Consider the following 16058-nt stretch of genomic DNA (forward strand, 5'->3'; position numbering starts at 1 on the left):
CCAGAGCCCCAGATACCCGCGGATCAATTCTCCATGATTTTCTATGGGAATAAATCTCCATAAGGAACAACAGAGTTCCCAGCAGACATTTCCCTCCCCTCCCCCTGCTTTCTGATGACCCTGAAGCGGGGGAGGGCCTCCAAACCGGGGGATTCCCTGCCCCCACCTGGGGATTGGCAACCCTACACCAGGCAGAGTCCAGGGCCGAAAAGGCCCTGGCCCTAGTGGAAGTAAGTCTGATGTTTCTGGGGCTGGGTACCCCCAAAAGGTGTTGGGGTCACTGATCATAAAGACTTTTAGGGTTCATATGGGGAGAGGTGGCTGATGGACAGCAGATTAACAACTGCTGAACAAAAGTACTTTTTCATACAATGTGCAGTTTACTTGGGGAACTGCTATAGAATGTGGTGATGCTTGCTAGATTAGCTGATTACAAAAGGGGGATAAGATAAACTCATAGAGGATAGGCCTATCGACAGGTAATTACTATGATAGCTAAATGGTGCATCCATGTTTGGAGGCAATATACGTCTAGATGCCATTTGCTGGGGGGCAGCTGTAAGGGAGGATGTGTGCCCCTGCTGTAGATTTTACATTGCATCTCATCAACCATTCTGAAAAACAGAATGCTGGACTAGATGATCCTACCAGTCCTACAATGCTTTTTGTGTTTTTCATCCATCTTGGAGATGCAGCCCACTTGCTCTGGAGAGGTATGAATGATTTTAATAGGGCATTGCTGGAGCAAACAACATACATAAACTGCAGCCAAAGAATGCCAGAGATCTGAAGCCAAACTCAGTGATATAAATGGCAGACTGAAAATCACAGTTTGTTTTAAGAGGCTGGTTGTTACACAAGTGTGGATCTCTGGTTCATTTACAATAATAATATCCTGAACATTGCTTTGTTTGTGCAATAAATAAGATAGGACTGGCTGTCAATTATTGTGTCTCTTTAGGCGTCACAAAGTACTGCACAGCCTAATAAAAAGCACCAGCTGGACACAAAAAATTGCTGAAACAGTTTTGCTAAAACAAAACTGAAACCAAATGCCCTATTTAGCAGGCTGTGATACTTAAACTCTGCATTAGAATCGAGCTCCTTAAAAACCCCTCAAGATAAGGCAACATCTCAGTCATTCCAACCCTTCTCCAACCAGGACAGTTTGCCAATGAACAGGGTTTCCATGTGAATCACCACCAATGGCTTCATCTGCCTCAACAAAAAATAAACATAGGTTTGCAGCCATTTTGATGATGTAGAATTCTCAGACCATACAACCAACAGACCATAGGTAGATTCACTTTCAAATGAAATGCAATTAGACATATTGGTTTTGGCCATTCTTTGCTCTGAAAAGCATTTTGGCATTAATTTCAAAGTGACAATTTCAAAGTAATTATTAAATGGGGTGACTTGCTTCGGTATCATATGTGAATCAATATACATATACACATCTATATATGTATAGGTATATATACATATATGTATATATACATTTGTTGTTGTGGACTCATGGACAAAGTCACGGCAGGTTGTCCTGTCTTCTACCATACTCCAAAGTCTGCTCAAATTTGTGTTAGTTACATCACTAACGCTGTCCAGCCATCTCATCTTTTGCCGTCCCCTTCTTCTGTCTTTCCCAGCATCAGGGTCTTCTCCAGTGAGTGCTCCCTTCTCATTTGGTAGCCAAAGTATTTGAGCTTCAGCTTCAGCATCTGACCTTCCAGGGAACAGTCAGGGTTGATTTCCCTTAGGACTGACTGATTTGATCTTCTTGCAGTCCAAAGGACTCTCAAGATTCTTCTCCAGCACCACAGCTCAAAAGCATATATACATACATACAAATTTTCAAAGTATTATATATAAATTATACATAAATTACACATATTGCAAAAACATTATATGCATGGAATCCAAAAAGAAACACTATTTAAGATTTCTCAGCTCATATGCTGTTGCATATTGTGGTTCCCATGTCAAAACTTTGAAATAATTAGTAAAAACATTAAAATGTAACTAGAGCTACTGATTATTGTATTTTATTGTAGATATAACGCAGTATTTGATTTAACTTTTTAAAAAGTCACCCAAACAAATGAAACTATTTACAAAGCTGAGTGTTTCTCCCCTAATGCCTGTTGGGCAATAGTCTTTTAAAGCTCCACAGGCACTTGTAAATCTGTCTGAAGCATCATTGCATATAAACAGCCCTTCACATAAGGGGGATTCCAACGTCAATCAGGTCAGAGTTGGCATTTTAAACTTCGTTTTTTAAGTAAATGGAAAACCAGAAATAGTTCTCTGTTGATAAGAATGAATTGTTGAACAAATACGAGAGCCTGCCAGTAGCACTTATGGGAATCATCCTGACAGTGAATCCGAGTGTTTAACAGCATGGACCCCTGTAAAGCTGTCACTGATACTACTCTTCATGAGTTATACACTCTAGTGAAAGTTTCTGACAACTACTACTCTCTGTGATTCTCTGAATGTCTGCTCAGAGAAACATCATCGGAGGATTGTTAAAGATGTACTAGTCTGATATCCTGTTTGAAATCATATGCCTTGTAAGAAGGGTCAGTCCTTTTGGATACAAGAAAACCAATTTATAATTAAATAAGAACTACATTATTTTTGTTAACTAAGGCTTGGAACATATACTGTCTTTCTGCTTACACTCTTCTTTGTTCATTGCAGTCTTCAACAGTGGAGAGTATACTTATCTGGTACTAGTCATACAAAATGTGTCTTTTGAGGAAACAAAAAGTACAGGGTATGAGAGACGTGTGCTCCACAGTGATGGACTGCCTGTGCAACAAATTAAGAGGTGCACAAGTAAAAAGATGGTATAGGATCCAAGCCAAAAAATTTTCAGCATAGTCCAGCATAAATAAACAACAATGAAAAGAATTACTATTTTAAAGGAATAGCACTAGCATGAATCCTAGTAAGGGTACAACCCTATGCAGATTTACATGGGAGTAAGCACCACTGAAAGTCATGGGACTTACTTCTAAGCAGACATGAATAGGATTGTGTATTCATATTATTAAACTGTTTACATTCCTATTGAAGTATGTGTGTGTGTATATATATACATCAGCAAAGTATTGATTGCTGTAGCTTTGTCACAGATGACACGAATTTTAAATAAAATTCAAAATAAGACACACATATTGAGCCATGGAACTGAGTCACAATGTTTGTTTCTTTATTCACAATTAATTCCTAGGTGCCAAGTACTGGATCCAGCACCATACATGATTAGATTGGCATAAATATATAAATATAAATAACAATTTCCAACATTCTTCTAAAGACAAAACTAATGAAAATATTTTATCTTGGTAGGTGGAAATATTAGGTTGAATCTTAGTCCCACAAACTGAGTTTGCAGAACTAGATATTTTTCCCCTTCCCCTTTCCTTCCCCTTCCCCTGTCTGCTGATAGTTTGCTGACTCACTGGAGCTCTTTGCACTTCCACAGGTACCTGGTCTATTTAAACTGGCACACATGCTGAAAGGGATGAAGAAGAGGGGTGCTACTTGCTTTTTACCACCTGGCCCTTGAAGGTGGCACGATCTACTGGCTCAGTGGAGCTCTTGGTTCTTCCACAGGTTCATGGCCTATTTAAACAGGCACATAGGGTAAGGCACAAGCCTCTGGTGAGAGCTGAAGAGCAAGACCCAAAGGGCTGTTAGCCTGTGGACTGGAAGAATGTCAAACTTTGAATGTGATGAGCTGCAATAGACAAGGAGGGTTGGGGTATGCCTTTCTAGTATATGTTTTATAGCAGGTGAGACCTGGTTTTCTCTGTGATTATGTCCTGCTTTAATAGCTTGCTTTTAACGCCAGGTCAGTTACAGGTAAAGTGGCAGTCATCCACAATTTTATTCTGGATGAAAGGACTGAGCTGGCTTGTATAATCAAGATCTGATTGATGGAGGGGGGAGGTGTTAACCTTTCCCAACTATGCCCCACAGGGTACTTACTGATGCATCAGCACAGCGGAGGTGGTGTCACTGTAGCCTATCAGGATTCTACCTCCCCCACCCCTGGACTGATGCCCTGTCCAGAATGTATCTAGTGGTGGGAATGTGAGACAGGACTGGGATCCGGTTGGTGTACCACCCATCCTGCTGCTCAACTGTGTCCCAGTCTGAGCTTGTGAAGGTAGTCTCAGATGCAGTGCTGAGGACTCCTAGGCTAGGGGAATTCAACATCCATGCCAAGGCTACTTTGTCAGGGGCTACCCACTACCTGCTCAGGATGGTCTCCAGAATAACAATGGGCCTATCTCAGGTAATTACAAGACCCACACACTGTGCAGGTCACACTCTTGATCCGGTGTACCGTTTTCAGATGGCACTGGGGGATTTTCCTGTTGATGCCCTGACTGACCTCTGTAATGGGAAAATGACTCAGGTACTTGACACAATTGCACCTAGGTTACTGAGGGTCAGCAGATAATGAAAAGATGGGGCGATGGCTAAAGAAATACTTGGAACACATTTGACATGGCCCAGGCTAGACATCATTTGAAAATCTACTCTGTGGCAGTGATGGCGGCAAAGTATGTTTTTGACACAACTGCATCCTCACAATGCTGACCTGCAAAACTCTTATGGGTGGCCGGGGGCCAACTGAGTTTTGGCTGACAGGAAGAGGAGGAGGAGGACTGCTCTGTAGCCTGCGATGATCATTTTGCTAAGCAGTAACATCCATTCCTACTTGGGCTCTACCTTAGCAGCAATGGGAATGGATGATCCCAGCGTGTCCAGCAGAGACCCAGCATGGTGAAGTGGTTAAGAGAGATGGACTCTAAACTGGAGAACTGGGTTTGATTCCCCAGTTCTCCACATGAAGCCTGTTGGGTGACCTTGGGCCAATCACAGTTCTCTCAAAACTCTCTCAGCCCCACCTACTTCACAAGGTACCTGTTGGGGGGGGGGAAGGGAATGTGGTTGTAAACCACTTTGAGACTCCTTAAAGTGAGAAAAGTGGGATATAAAACCTCTTCTTCTTTGGTTGTGTGAGGTACCTTTCAGCTTGTGCATTCTGAGGATTGGACAGGATTCTTGGAAGTTTGAGACCTACTAACTGTTATGAGCACTGGTCCTCCTGGCAGCTTAAATCTGCCAGAGTAAGGGGCTGCTGGACTGGGGCTGGGAGACAGTAAATGCCTACCTGAGAAACAGGGTGGTCACTTCTGCCTTAAGGCAGTGGTGCATCCATTCCTACAGAAACCTAGTCTGGACCCAGGAGAGTTGAATAACTACTGTTCAGTGCCATATATACCATTCTTTAGAAAAGCAATAGAGCAAGTGGTGGCTAGCCAATTTCAGAGATCCCTAATTGAAGCAGATCATCTAGATCAGGGGTGTCAAACATAAGGCCTAGGGGATGGAACCAGCCCATACAGGGCTCTTATCCGGCCCATGAGCAACTGGTGTGATGGAGGGAACAGGAGATGTTTTGGTAGGGGTGGGGGGGGGGGGAGAGAGTGGGCAGAGCCACTTCGACTCAGCATAATGGAATAACCTCATCTTCAGCAGTCATGCAGAACCCCTTTGCTTTGGTGGCAGTCTCACTGGTAAGTTGGGAGCTGCCACAGCAGCATTCATGCTAGCTCTGGGTTCCAAGGTGAGGTTGCACACCTCTCTGCTTTGCCTGTAGCTCCAGGGATGCAGTTCCAGATGGCCACAGGGATCAGTGTTTGCATGTAGGGGAGTCTGTTGGTGGTCAGTGTCACTTGTGGCAGCTGTGCTTTGGGGATGTTCTTCAGCAGTTTCTTCCATACATTGGGGTGCCTAGACCTGCCATCAATCAAGCTACTCGGAGGTGAGGCCTCCCTTCTCCATGGAACACCTGGTGGCCTTCAGCAACAGGCAGTACCAGCCACCTCGTGGGGGCAGTGCCAGCAGTCTCTGAATATACTGGTCACTGGGTGGCCTGTGGACTCTGCAGCCTTGTGCATGTGGTGTTCACTCCAACAGACAATCTGGCAGCCTTTGGCCTGGGGCAGCTGCTGCTGTATGGGGGTGGCATGGCTTGCCTATGACCTCTGGCTTGAACCTCCAGCATTGCCCTGCCATGAATCATCTGCTGGCCTTGGCTAGAGGTGGCTAGTGCTGTCCAAGTATCTCCAGCTTATTGGGCCTGGCTTTGCTTGGTCTCGGTCCTGCCATGTACATACCTTGTGCCTGGGCTGCCACCACCACCCTGCTTCTGCAGGTGGGGAGATTAGTTCAACTTGTCTTCCCAGTTCCCTTCTATCATGGCTTGGGGGCAGGTGAGAGCTTGCAACACCCAGCCACTTTGTGTTTTTACCCTGGGACGGGGCTCATGACATTGGTAGGGAGAGTAAGCAGGAGACAGGGTTTGTCCCCTTCTCCAGGCAGTGCAGAGGCATCTGTCCAGCAAGCACCACTGGCTGTCCAATTCACCTATGTGGCAGATAATACCTGAAGGGCATTATTTTCTTAAATCTATGTGCATTGTTCCTGTTATGTTGGGAAATTTTAATCTCCCAATGGATTTTTTTCTTTAGATTTCAGTTTTCTTCTGCGAACCCAATACTTCCTTCAGTTTCATAGAGAAATCCCTCTTCTTGGTCCCTAGCTCTATTTCATAGATCTCTTGATCCACACTTTATGGTCCAGTTCAGAATTAGACGTATGGTAAGGAATATTGCTTTTTCATAGTATTGGTTATACTATACGTATTTTGTACTTGCAAGTTAGCTCAAGCATCTGGCAAATAATAGTAAAGTTAAGCAAACAAGGAAAAGGTGTTTTGTTCAAAAAGGACAGACCAGCATGTCACCACTGTTATATTTCCAAACTACTTTGACTCCATTATACTGAGATGCTTCCCCAAAATAAAATAATACTAACAGTTTTTTTTTTTTTAAAGATTAAGTTAACAAAGTTAAATGTTTTCACACCATGGCAACACATCGAAGGCTCTGGACAGTGTATCTGCTTTAAAACTATTGTTTAGATTTAGCAAGTGCTGTAACCCAGAAATACATGAAATGGGGGAAATGGAGAATTATGAAACAGAAATACCAGTAAAGAGCACTCTGAGTAAGCAATCCATAACTGAACAACACAACAGTGTTAACTGGAAAAATCCCTACTGGCCTTGGTATGTTGTACATTATGGAAAATGGTCTTCAGCACTTGGAACTCTGTTCATGTTCTCTTTGATGCCTTTATCTCCACCCCCGCTATAATTTATCTCTTGTAACATTATTATTGTTAATAGATGGACTTCCAGTTTAGCCCACCTCCTTGTTCCAAATTGTGCCTTCTCTGAGGGTAATGGAAATAACAAAAGATTTATCAACTGTCAACCATTGGTCCTTCAGGCAAGGCCACTGCTTCACTGACCTCTTAAGGTTGCTTTTTTAAAACTACAGTTCTCCAGAAATGGCTACATGCTAATAGAACACCATTTAACACAGAGAGAGTCTAGCCAGGTATTATATTTAATGATCAAGATCACCATATCTCAAAAAAGGGACATTGCAGACTACAGAGAAGAACAAGTAAGATGATTAGGGGGTTAGAGCACCCTCCCAATGAGGAAAGGCTGAAGAGTTTAGAAAAGAGATGACTAAGGGGGGACACAATAGAGGTTTATAAAATTATGCATGGAGAGGACAGAGTTGATTTTTTTTCTCCCTCTCCCAAAAAACCTAGAATTTGAGGGCATCCAGTGAAGCTGATGGGTAGTAGGTTTAGGACGGACAAAAGGAAATACTACCTTACATAGAGAGTTATTAAAATGTGGAATTCACTGCCAGAGGATGTTGTGATGGCATAGGAATAAACATTTTTAAAAGGAGATTAGACAGATTCATGGAAGGTAAGTCTATCAATGGCTACTAGCCATGGTGACTAAGGGGAATCTCCACATTCAGAGGCACTAATTTTCTGAATCCCAGAGCCAGAAGGCAGCATCACGGGAAGGCCTCAGTCTCTATGCTCTGTTGCTCCTCCAGAAGAACTGGTTGGCCACTGTATGAGACAGATACTAGATTAGATGGACCATTAGTCTGATCCAGTAGGGCTCTTCTTATGTTCTTAATGAGGTTGCAGCATTAGATTAATAACTAGCTTTTTAAATGTACTGTGAAACTAATGTCTATTTGCTATGCTTTCCAGTTAATTTGATCGAAGTGTAGCCTATTCTGATCATTTTGCCACTAATGTGTATCACATTCATTTCTTGACTATAGAAGATTTAGCAAGTGCTGTTACAAGTTATTTAGATTTTACAACCTAGGTTAAATAGTTCAAAAATAATTTTATCTGAAATATTAGTGGAGGAGAGTCCCCTTCAAAATCTTCACATTTTGACTTGTTTTGGGTTGACACTATTCCTTTAAAGTCCTAAGTGAAAGAACCCAAGTAAAGTGCATGGAACATGATATGTCTATATCGAAAGGATAAAAATATCAGTGCACCCGTCTGTGTTTGAACTCTTGGTTCCGTAGAGTCTAGGAATTTAAAACTGGAGACTTAGAGCACAGAGTCATTTACTCTGGTATGAAGTGTTGATTTGGATTAACTTCTACCTTTTTATTTTACTTAAAGGAAAAAGACTCTTAACATCATTTCAACTATGCCTTAGATCAGACGTGCATTGGCTGTCTCTTGTAGTAATTTCTCTATTTGCTTATCTGATATGAAAAACCACTAGAAAAAATAACTACATTTCCTTATTGTAAAATGAACACATCACCAACTTTTACCCTGGTAGTTTGCTTTCCTTGATCACAAAAATTACTTCTGCTATTTAAAATAACAACACAATGTTATTTACTTGAATATATTTTCTGATAGTAAAGCCAGTATTTTGGATTAACCCCAAATGAACTCACAAACAAATATGAAAATCTGTAGGCTCAGGATGTTACTAAAATTACACCAACCATTCTTTCTTATCTAGCTATATCTCCCTCTGTAATGAAGGAAACTCCAGTTAATATTATCCACATGATTTATATAGGAAAATTGTGCTTTGCCTGGATAGCTGCATTTACGCATTTCTTAACATCATTTCTGCAAATCACATCTGTTTCAGCTTTACTATTTCAACTGTGTTTTGCCAGCAGCCACAGGTTTTTAATGGCTACAATAAACTGCAGAGGCTCATCAGAGCTTTCTTATATGTACTAAAATAATATCCCCTTCAATTAAAACATTTCATGTAAAATTGTATAAACAAAAAAGATGAAAAAGGGAAATTTAAATTAAAATCCAATTTAACTTTAAATTCCCATTCTGGAAAGTGACCAGAGGATAATCTTCACCTGTGTTTTAGTACATTCTCATTGGTGAAAGATGGGGTCAGTTTCAAAATGCTTAGTCAATGGGTGCACTGCTCTTTGACCACTTTCAAGAGTAGGAATTTACAGTGTCAACATTTTCTTTTCTTTTTAGGTGGCCAAGAGGACAGCTTTCAGCTACAGTTTATATAAAAGCTGCATCATCTGCCCAAATGAGCATCATATCAGGATGTCAACTCTTTCTGCATCCCAATTCATCCAAATGCACCTACACAGATGACAGAAGTCTAAGCTTGTAAAGTTTCACAAGTGGCTGCTCTGTTGTTATTTCCACATATGTGTTTTAAGGGTAAGCTCCTTAAAGTGTACTTTAGTCAATGATTTCTGGGGTTATTTGATTTGTGGAATTGATTAATCTGTCCCTGGGCTATCCTATGAATTTCACAGCAAATATGGTTTTGACTGTCTCCAACATCTGAGCATATGTGGTGGATTCTCCTTTTTGTCCAAAGTGTTATTCCGATGGACATGGGCAATCTACTGGCACTGTGCTTGATATTTCCTTTCTGATTTAAAGGATGAAGAATGGTCCAAGATTTGCAGAGCACTCCCACCTGTACTTTCAAGATTTTCAAACAGAATTGGAGCCAACAAGGAACTAGGTGCTTTGAATTTCATTTTTTGGCAGTGGGCAGTGCTGCCTTTGTTTCTGTAAGTACTGAAGGAGATGCAGGATAATGCACAGGTGAAGGGAAGCAATCCCTCTTATGCTGCCTATTGAGCCATAAGGCTTCTTTCTCCCCATCTTCCTATGACTTAGAGCCACAGATCCATATTTACAGAGGAAGGAAAAGAGAGGAGATTAAAATAAAACTAAACAAGAAAGTCAGAATCTGGAGTTCAGAGAATCTTTAGGGGAAAAATTAAGTCTTGATCCAACTCTAGATATATTACATTATTTTTATCTCTTAAAATTATGTTTCCAAGAATCATGTTCCATAATAGTTTTAATATATTAAAGAGTGAAGTACTGTTGAACAGAGCAAGAAAGGCACACGGAACAATATGTGCAAAGCAAAATAGCTGGTGTTCATAGTGGCACGTCTTCATTTCTTTACAATACTCTGTGAGATGGTCAGTCAAAATAGAAGAACAAAGATTGCTATAAAAATACTGCCCTACATAATTAAAATATGATCTACAAATAAAATCAGTGTTCTTCCTCATTTTTCTGTCTTCATTTTGTAGCTATCACTGAAATCATATGAATGTCAAAGTCCTGAAGTGCTGCCAGAAAGAGTGAAATGTATGGCACCAGGACTACACATTGGAATAACAGAAGATCAAACACAGATCACATTACAGCACAAATGAGCACGAGAGAGGGCAGGCCAAGGGTTTTACAGAGCCAAGAGATGAGGGGAGATAGAGCATTCATGTACGCCAAGGCTGAATAAACAACAACTGATACTTCCTTACCATTGTTGACCTTTGAAACTTTCTTTAAGGTGACTATGATCTAATTCAGCCATATCTAAGTAGAAGGATAAATTATTTTGTGATGACTTTTATTGTTCTACCTTATTCTAGTCTGAACGTAAAAGAAAACCAACTTGTTTCTCATCCTTTAAACAGTAGTTTTAAACATCATTTTGTGATGTTCTGTTCTGATGCTACTTTTAGATATAGCAAAACAATCAAAAGGCAGCTTATACAGAGCGAGACACACTCTATATAACTTATACCTTGAATAAAACTTTGTTGGTCTTAAAGGTGGCACTGGGCTCAAACTTTGTTCTTATCTTGCAGTCACTGGCTACTGACATAAAACTTATTTTTTACTCACTCCCCCTGCCTTTGCCCTTTCTCTTTTCTAGTCACCCTCCAACTACCCTCATTCATCTCCTGATATTACTCTTATTACTTCCTTTCACAATTTCTATGTCTTCCATCTCCATTCCCATTCCTTCTCCATTTCCTTTCCATTTCAATGCATGTGGGAAACTGAATGTCCTGCAGTGGATATGGCTTGGATTTGTGGCTTGCTTAAATGCTGGTTATTTATTTATTTAGATAATTTATATTCCTCTCTTTCCCAGATGGGCTCAGGATTGATAACAACATTGTAAAACAGTAAAACAGCAATTAAAACCAATAAAAGTAACAATACAATTTAGTGGCTTGGTTGGGCACATCATAATATACTGAACATCAGCTAGTATAAAAACAGTATTTCAGCAGAGGTGCTATCACAGCATAGGGAGAGCCAATAGGATAGGATGGCTGCTACTGCAACCAAATGACTGGTGGAATAGCTCCATCTCACAGGCCTTACAAAAAGGTAACAATTCAGTAAGGGTCTGGATCTCTGAGGAGAGCTGATTCCACCAGGCTGGGGCCAAGGCCAAAAATATTTATGAGTTTTGAATGATTTTATTGTATATGTTCTTAACTTTGTCAACTGAGCAGGTCTCTGTAGAAGCAGTATGTAATTTTTTCATAAAAATAAAATAATCTTCCTAAACAAAGGTGAAATTAATAAAATGGGCCCCCAAGAAAGGTCATGATCCATAAATGGGATAAGATTAATAAATTGGACCTTGTTGGGACTGTGAACCAAAGCTAGTAAAATTTGCCAGATAGGAACACAGCTTCAGGATGGGACCTAATGGCTACTGTGCTGGTTCATCTTGCATGCAAGCTGCAGCTGTATCTTTTCCAGTCTAGATGACTGGCTGGTAGGTTCCTTATGGCCTTCCTGGAGCTCCAGAATTTAAAATTGTTTGAGCAGCAAAGGAAGGCTAAAGCATATTAACTCCTTGGATGTCTTTATCTACATTAAAATATTTTAATTAAATGATTACTTACTTACAATTATTGTTGTTATTATTTCTCACATTTATTATACTGCTGTTACAAATCTATGGAGAAAAATATTTAAGTTACTGGGCTGTCATATAGGTATGGGCATGGAACACGAAAATGGTGGTTTGTTTCATTTGGTGGTTCATCGGGTCACCCAAATTGATGGTTTGGTTCGTTTAATGTTTTTTTCCCCCCAAACAATTCATGGTTAGTTCATTCATTCCATTTGGGAAGGCTTAGAATGGCCAACAAGTAGGCTAGAGATGCCAAACTTTTGGCAAACTCTCCAGCAGACTCTCCTCTACCTGCTTTTCAAGTTTAGTGTGAATTGGATTTGGGGGGGGTCATCAAGTTACAGCCCCCCAATCAAGTAAACTGCTATCCTAGGAGCTGTGGAAAGAAAGGGAAGCTGCCCTGCAGCTTCCAGTAGGTTTCGCCCCCAGGAAGCTTGGAAACTGACTAGATGCCACAGCTCTGCTCTCCCAGCCCCTGCACTTCTGTTCAGTTTCCTGTGAAATTGACTAGAAACCACAGTGGGCTGGGGAGAGCAGAGCTGCGACATCTAGTCAGTTCCACTGGAAACTGACTAGAAGTGCAGGGGGCAGCAGAGACTGGAGCTGCGGCGTCTAGTCAGTTTCAGCAGAAACTGATCAGCAGTGCAGGCTGCTGGGGAGATCAGAGCTGCCACTTCTAGTCAGTTTCACTGGAAACTGAACAGGAGTGCACATGCCAGTGCCAGGCTGTCTAGAAAAATGAAGCAAACAAGAACCAAACGACACACCAAGAAAAAAGAGTCAGTTTGTTTTGTGTTTGGGTGCAGCAGGATCAGTCAAACCAGTTCAGAACAAATCATGAATTGGCCATTTTTAGCACAATTTTTTTTTTGCTTTGTGCCCATTCCTATCCTTATATGAACATTTAAGTTCAGAGACCCAGTGAAATTAGATGAAATTTTCTCATAACTCACATATCCTGAAGATATCACTTGGCACTGGATATTAACAAATTTCTTCTCACTGGTCCTGTTTTCAATCTTGATCATCATTTCTGTGTCTGTTGGCAACTTACCATTAGGCTTCCAATTAAACTTGCAGAAAGTCTGGAGATTTTAAAATGGTAGAAAGTTCCAATTTACCTTCAAGATCTCTCTTCAGTTTCCTTAAGTCTTTTATTAGGTCTTCAAATTTTACTTGGGATGCTTGGAATAAATCCTGTGGTTCTGGTAAAGGAAACACACTCTTGTCTGTTCCTGCATCCTAAACAAGAGAAGAAAACAAACAACCATTGAGTATCAAACCTTTGAAGAAAGAAATCAGTGTACCTTAACTATCAATGTAGTTAAATAACACACAACTGCAGTGACAGTGAATTCAGAGGGTTACATGCTGGAAAGATGTCACAGTTTATTAATATCAAGAATCCAATATGAACACGAATAATCAAAAATCTAATTATACTAACATTTTAGCACATTATTTATTTAGATTTACTATGTCATGCTATCCCAAAGAATAAAGATGGCCACAATTTTTTAAACAAGATTTGTAAAGATTCCTGTTACATGTTAAAAGCAATTTACCTAACAGTCCTAAAACCATTACTTGGAAATGAGACTGCTCAACAAAAGGGAAATAGATAAAATTAGTACTGTACAAAATAGTACACGGAAGATTTATTCAAAAATTAACAAAAGCCCAGTCCATTTCGGGCTTTTGAAAAAGAGGAGAAAGAGGAAGAGGAGGAGGAGGAAGATGATGATATTGGATTTATATCCCACCCTATACTCTGAATCTCAGAGTCTCAGACCAATCAAAATCTCCTTTACCTTCCCCCCTCCTGCAAAACAGACACCCTGGGACACCAGTTGGTTCATAAATGATTGGGAGGTAGGTGGGTCTGAGAGAGCTTTTATCGCAGCTGCCCTTTCAAGGACAACTCCTATGAGAGCTATGGCTGACCCAAGGCCATTCCAGCAGATGCAAGTGGAGGAGTGGGGAATCAAATGTGGTTCTCCCAGATAAGAGTTCGTGCACTTAACCACTACACCAAACTGGCTCTCAGCTGATTCACTATTCCAGAGTTCAGTAAGGGGTGGGGGAGGAGGAACAGGGAAGATCTAAAGAAAAATTCAAGTTTTTCAACTAAATATATTCAAGACGTAATTAACAATATCCAGGGCTTTTTCAATAATGTATTTTGAATTTTTTAATAACTCAATATCAATAGCAATACATTAACATAACAGGCACTCAGCCTAACCATGGCTAGTTGTTATTGCTCCTTTAAACAGTTCACATGCTTTCCTATAGAGAAAGACTGGAGGGCATGAATATAGGAAAAAGAGGAGGGGAAACAAGTTGTACCCATAACAAGCCCAACCAAACTCTCTCTCTGTAGCAAGGCAAAAAGTTTATACCTTCAATGAAATGTTGCTAGTCTTAAAAGTGCTTCCTTTGTATTTCTTCCGATGGTGGGGATTGGCAAAGAAAGCTCTGGCTCTTTCCTTATTTCCCCCAGGGCACAAGGAGAGGGAGGAGCCTCAGCCAGGAAGGGAGAGAGGCTTGGCTCAGTAGCTCTGCAGGGTGATTAATTGAGTCTGGCAAACTTAATCACCCAGCAGAGCTATAGGGCCAGGCTCTTTCATTGGCTAAGGCTCCTCCTCTCTCCTCCTCCCTTTGGGAAAAGGGAGGGGGAGAGAGAATGAGCCAAGAAAGGCTGCTTTGCTGGCCGACTGATTGCTGGGGAGAAACACAAAATGGCAACCAAACACAGCAGACAAGGTAAAATGAAGCAGACAACAGCCAGTTGCTGGAGTGCCTGATTGGAACACTCTGCGTGCCGCATCCGGCCCGTAAGCCGCATGTTTGACACCCTGCTGTAGACATTGTTTATCTTGATTTCAGTAAGGCTTTTGATAAGGTTCCACATACTATCCTTGTTGATAAGTTGGTAAAATGTGGTTTGGATCCTGTTACCGTTAGGTGGATCTGTAACTGGTTGACAGATCGCACCCAAAGAGTGCTCGTGAATGGTTCCTCATTCTCTTGGAGAGGAGTGACAAGTGGAGTGCCTCAAGGATCTGTCCTGGGACCTATTTTGTTCAACATCTTTATCAATGATTTGGATGAAGGAATAGAGAAAATGCTTATTAATTTGCCAATGATACTAAATTGGGAGGGGTTGCAAATATGGTAGAAGACAGAAACAGGATACAGGATGACCTTGACAGGCTGGAAAACTGGGCTAAAATCAATAACATGAATTTTAACAGGGATAAATGTAAAGTTTTGCATTTAGGTAGGAAAAATCCAATGCATGCTTATAGGATGGGGGAGACTTGCCTTAGCAGTAATATGTGCGAAAAGGATCTAGGGCAAGGGTGTCAAACATCTGGCCTGGTGGCCGAATCAAGCCCCTGGAGGGCTCCTATCAGGCCCCCAAGCAACAGGCTGTCTTCTGCTCCCTTCTCCCTCTCTCTTACTTCCTTCTGTGTAACAGCTTGCTTTGCAAGGCTTGCGCAATTGCACAGGAGCTACAGAGCAAAACCTCTATTTTCTCCATTGGCTGAGGCTCCTCTCCCTCCTAGTCCCCTGGGGAAGGAAGGAAAGAGCCAGAGCTTCCTTTGCCCAGTTCCCTGGATCCCATAGGAGAAATACAAAGAAAGCAAGTGCCTTTAAGACCAATGAGTGTTACTATTTTAAGCATGTTTTAAGTTTTTAAAAAAATATTTAATAGTGTTTGTCTGTGTCCTTTATAAAGTTTATATCTCTGCTATCTAAAATACGTACACACATGGCCTGGCCCAACATGGCCCGGCCTGACAAGGTCTCATTTATGTCAGGTCCAGCCCTCATAACAAATAAATTTGACACCCCTGATCTAGGGGTC

General features: G+C 41.1%; 1 protein-coding gene across 1 annotated transcript in view; it reads right to left on the bottom strand.

The window, feature by feature from the left end:
* Positions 1-16058, bottom strand: part of FMN1 (formin 1) — a 266553-nt gene that overhangs the window by 91008 nt on the left and 159487 nt on the right. Inside the window, exon 12 of the mRNA XM_060262294.1 lies at positions 13306-13426. Within this exon, the coding sequence (XP_060118277.1) occupies positions 13306-13426 (121 nt within the window). The remainder of the gene's footprint in view (positions 1-13305; positions 13427-16058) is intronic.

This window comes from Heteronotia binoei, chromosome 21, assembly GCF_032191835.1.
Source record: "Heteronotia binoei isolate CCM8104 ecotype False Entrance Well chromosome 21, APGP_CSIRO_Hbin_v1, whole genome shotgun sequence".
Classification (NCBI taxonomy): domain Eukaryota; kingdom Metazoa; phylum Chordata; class Lepidosauria; order Squamata; family Gekkonidae; genus Heteronotia; species Heteronotia binoei.